Consider the following 5179-nt stretch of genomic DNA (forward strand, 5'->3'; position numbering starts at 1 on the left):
CCCACTCTCCCTCTCCTCTCTCTCTCTCATTTCAGGTAAGGTTTGCTAAAGCTGGAGCTAAAGATAAACGAAAGTGGAGCCTGAGGAACCTTGGAAAGCTGTAAGCTACCACTCACTTGAAGTAAAGCTATGGATAATTGTTGCTAGTATTTTTTATGTTGCTATTAACTTTTTAAAAAGGCCAAAATGCAACGAAAATTACAAAACGAGCATGATTTTTATTATTATTATTATGCTTTTTATTGTTTCATATTAGGTGTTAATGTATGGTACATTAGTGGCAGAGGAGGTGTATCTCTTAATTCATTGGGTCAATGTTCCCTCCCACTCAATGTACTGGAGACTGGAACTGAGACATAGTGTCATTCTTCCTTAGGAATAGAGGTAAATGATACTATTTGTAGTAATACTGATACTATTTATAGTACAATGCTATTGATTGACACTATGCTATTGTAGTATATGATATATCATTGTCTATTGTAGTAATTGATACTATTTATAGTAACGATGCTAGGGTACACATTTGGTAGTGATGTAGTAATTCAAAAATTGTCCATTGCACAAAAACTTGTTGTCGGAATGAACTCAAACTTTTTTATTAGCAACAGACAGACAGACGTAAATAGTAATAATGATGTATATTGCTTTGCTTGGCTCGTCCCCTTAATGTTTTACATCCATCTTGTAATAATGTATCATTTTGTAATATTGGGAACTGTGATTTGAATTGAATAGTAAGCAGAAATAGATTAAGTGAAACACAACTGAGTGTATGAAAGAACAGCATGCGTATCTCAGTAATCTGAGAATGGCAACTACCGTAATTCCTCTAAATATTCGACGCTCTAAATTCGAAAATAAATAATTATTTCAAAATTTCTACCATAATTCATTCTAAAATTTTTTTTTAATATTATTGTTCCACGTGGTTCTAATTTCATCACTTACCTAAGTTCAGTATGAGAGAAGGATACTCTGAAGAGCCAGGTTAGGATACAGCTGGTTTCGTGTATTAATGGATCCCTCCAAATTCGACAAAATAATTTATTTTTGAGCTTCATAGCTACTCTCCCTCTAAAAATTTGTTTTTAAAAATTACAAATACAAAACTTGATGTGACGAATTTTTAGAGGAAATACAGTAGGCTAGGTTCAAAGAGGACTTTAAATGAGAATTGAATAATGAAGTAGAAGGAAGAAGGAAAAATGAACAAACAACAGACACAGTAGAAGCATGCACTTATATACTAAAAATTATAATGCATCTTATGATGTCATTTTGACAGTCCATCTATAAATAGAAATAGTACTAATGGCCACAATAAGGATAACACACATACCATATTTGCTCGATTAAACGCCCAGGTGTTTATTTCTTAACAGGAAAAAAATCAGGTAAAAGAAAAACAAAAAAGCCTCTAAGGAACTCGAACCCGCGACCAGACATGGGGTAATAGTAATAGATAATAGTAATAGTAATAGTAAAGATTACATATTTTGAAGTAATTGTAATAGTAATAGTAATGGAGGAATCAAAAAACCAAGTAATAGTAATTGTAATAGTAGGAGACAGTTAAGTAATAGTAATATAATAGTAATTGTACATATTGTAATACATTATTGTACAAGTATTCAATGTACATGTACAGGTACATGTACATTGAATGTGCATTCAAGTCTGTCTGCTCTGACAAAAGCTTCATCTGCTCCAGTGGTATTCAGTATAGGAGGGAAAATTTTAGACTGGAATGATGCAGACTTTCTGATACTGTTTTTGAGAAACTTATAAGTATAAAATGTAATGGTCATTTGCTTTAAAGAGAATTGATTTGAAATTATAATGTAATCGTAATATAATTAGATTACATTTAGTCATGCATATGCAGTAATAGTAATAGTAATAATGAAATTAGTGGAGTAATAGTAATAGTAATATATTACATTTACATCTACTAAACATGTAATTGTAATTGTAATAGAATTTTTTTCTAGTTAATAGTAATAGTAATATATTACTTTCTAATGTAATTGACCCCATGTCTGCCCGCGACCTTTGAGCAATCCAAACTGTACTCCAACAGTTAGGCTATCTGGCACAATCTTAAGGCTAGGCACATATACTGGCTGAAATATGCATATCTATAGTTAGAAAATATTTGTCATGGGCGTTTATTTGAGCAGGGCGTTTATTTGAGCGAATACAGTACATGTAATTAACAATATGAATGATAATAATAATACATGCATAATGATCATTACATAACATCTGTACAACAATGATGATTACGATAATAATACTAATAATGATATATTGATAATATTGATAAGTTATGTGTACAGTGGAACCTGTGCTAACGGTCACCTGAGTAGTGAGGCCACCTCTTTATTACAGCCATAGGCCAAAATCCCGATCGAGACCTGTACTAAAGGATCAGCTATTGACTTGTCTAATGCGTCCCTGTGTAATGCGTAAAGCGGCTGCTCGTCCAAGTCCCCTTTGGTCTGATAGAACCTTGCTATTCCGGCCAACCGGAAACCACACCCATTATTGATCATTGTTGAGTTTATTAGTTTAGTCAGTTTAATAATAAATTTTATTCAGTTTAATACTAAATTAATTATGATGCATATCAGTGATATCAATCAATTCAATTAACTTTCTTGACCTGTATTAGGCTGTATAAACAGGCCATTCCATTACATAATGGTCAATGGCTGTATTACAGAGGCTGATCTGTAATGCAGCCACCTGCATAATCAGGCCATTTAAAACTGGCCCAAGGGTGACCAGATTAAGCAGGTTTCACTGTACATGTACATGTATGCATAAATGTCAAAGCACCATTATCACACATTTAATAATGAATAATAGTTATAAACAAAATAATATACTATAGGCAGTCATCTTAACAAATGATAGAAAATAATAATTTCAATAAACAGATGAACTAGGCAATTATAACTGGTTTGATGTACAATATTTATCTCTAATGTTAGTAGCAATAGATTTCTCTTCTATTGTATCCAGTGCTGTAGCTAATGATGACCAACTGGGACCTCCTTTCTCTCTCACTTTATCTTCTCCTCTTAACCAGGCAGACATACAAGCATGGAAACATTTTACTGGATCTCCTCTGTGTCTCTCATCTATATCTACTAGTCTAGGATCATATAATCCTAACTGTAGACCTAGTCTGTGCCATACAGAACAGGACAAGTATTGATCTGATGTTAATTCTTTAATGACAATATCAAGATCTTTAATATCTATAAAAAAATAATTAATAATGTGTATATACACTGTACAGTCTACACTCCCACTACTTGACAATTGAGATAGTTACAACATACCTAGCTTTATTGGAGTCAATGGTGTCTTGAATTCTTCAGATATTTGAATCACTTCCTATACAATAATAATAATAATAACTAATATTTGTCACTGTGCTTGTTTATCAAGGTGATATCTATCAGTAGTATATTGCTGAAAGGTGAGTTTAACAGATGCACAAGTATATATTATTAGTGGTAAAAGCCACACAATGACAACCCACAATTATGACAAAGACTGAGTAATTTGATAAAAAATACAATTACTTTTTAAAGACATCAACCTTTTGATTATTAGTGCTTGTATTAATGTATCAAACAGTTTGTGTGTGTGTTAATTCTTACCTTAATATCACGTCCTCCTAATAGTGACAGGTTACTAATATCTGATAATGATTCATCAGGTAGGATCTCCTTCACCTTTTGACCTTTAGTACCAGTAGCATTTACTAAAAACTCTTCTCTCTTGACAATAGCAGATATCATAGACTTTACACTGTACGCTGTCCTTTCTCTTGGTGTATTCACAGGATAGGCTAGTTCTTTAGGATCAATAACTAACTCTTTTACCTCTAGACTGGGACAGGATTCTTTATAAACACTCATTACCTTTCCTATCACATCTCTCTTTAGAGACACCATTTTGTCACTGTAACCTTTCTCACAGGACATCATTACTAGTACACACTGGCTCTCATCCATAATCTCTACCAGTGATCCTACACCATGACTATTAAACCAATAAAGTCCATTCTTCCAAAATGTACAACGTCGCTTTAACTTGTCATCTTCTTGAGGTTGAGCCATTTCATAAGCAAGACGTAATGAGAGGACATGGAAGTATTGAGGAGGAAAGAAATGATGTTTACTAGTACACTGTAGACACCAACCAAACTGGTATACTTGACTAGTCATCTCATCAGGTCTATTGGTAGACAAAAGACATGGAAAGAACAACAACCTTTCTCCTCTTCTTTCTGTCCCTCCCTCCTCCTCCTCTTCCACTGCTAACTGATGGAGGTTTGTCATTCTTAGGAAAAATGGACTGATTTCTTCACACAGTTCCATGTTCTTTAGAAAACGAATCAACATGTCAGGATCATATTCAGGGAAGAGTCTAGTCAGACCAGACACACTAACAATACCAGTATTGCTAGCAATGTCAACGTGTTCTTTGGATGTCTCTGGAGCAAAGAGAATCCCATCTACCTCAGTTAGTAGTATACCCTTATTCACAACAACCCATACCTTGTCTTCACTTTTAAGAACACTGATCAAACCAGTTGAGTGCAACGAACGAAGAACATCCAAGACGTCATCTCTTTTATCTGGTATAAAGTAGCCATCATTGTCCATACCAGCAGACATTACATCAGAGAGGGTCAGTATATTCTCTTTCCTTTCCTCCAGTAGACCATACATCATGTGACAATAAAGACTCAAATTCCTTCCATTTGTACTACGAATGGACTCACAGGCACTAGACAATTTATTAAAGAAGGAATCCACACCACTCCCACCAAGCTTACGACAATCTAAGAAGACACTATCACACCTTTCCTTTACAATAATCTCCTGTATTTCTTCCTTTCTCCTTCTCCTTTCAACAGGATTACTTATCTCATCCACATGACTGACTGTTACAATAACATGGGATTGATTAAGAGCTTTTTGTGCTTCATTTCTGACAACTGTTAGCCACTGATGAAGCTGTTTGACTGGTTCCTTGTCCAATATATTGACTACTATGAGGAACACACCACCAGAACCTTGTAAGAGATTCTCAATGACAGCACTGTGACTGGAGTAGTATTCAGAATGACCAGCAAAATCATGAAGATTGATGT

General features: G+C 34.3%; 1 protein-coding gene across 1 annotated transcript; it reads right to left on the reverse strand.

The window, feature by feature from the left end:
* Positions 1-2021: 2021 nt before the first annotated feature.
* LOC109584802 (uncharacterized) lies at positions 2022-3818 on the reverse strand. Its single transcript, XM_020000678.1, has 4 exons — positions 3678-3818; positions 3354-3408; positions 3034-3269; positions 2022-2141 (listed from the first exon to the last, which is right to left on the reverse strand). Exons 1-4 carry the CDS (start codon positions 3816-3818, stop codon positions 2022-2024), a joined length of 552 nt encoding a protein of 183 aa, XP_019856237.1.
* Between the last annotated feature and the right edge of the window lie 1361 nt (positions 3819-5179).

Source organism: Amphimedon queenslandica, unplaced genomic scaffold (genome assembly GCF_000090795.2).
Source record: "Amphimedon queenslandica unplaced genomic scaffold, v1.1 AMPQUscaffold_13163, whole genome shotgun sequence".
Classification (NCBI taxonomy): Eukaryota; Metazoa; Porifera; class Demospongiae; order Haplosclerida; family Niphatidae; genus Amphimedon; species Amphimedon queenslandica.

Bases quoted from the DNA above. Each gene is read 5' to 3' on its own strand.
- LOC109584802 (XM_020000678.1), bottom strand. From the start codon at position 3,818: ATGATATCTGCTATTGTCAAGAGAGAAGAGTTTTTAGTAAATGCTACT. The intron at 3,409-3,677 runs GTAAGAATTAAC...ATTATTGTATAG, and splicing joins TAGGAGGACGTGATATTAAG to GAAGTGATTCAAATATCTGA. The intron at 2,142-3,033 runs GCACTGGATACA...TTCTAACTATAG, and splicing joins GTTGGTCATCATTAGCTACA to ATATGCATATTTCAGCCAGT.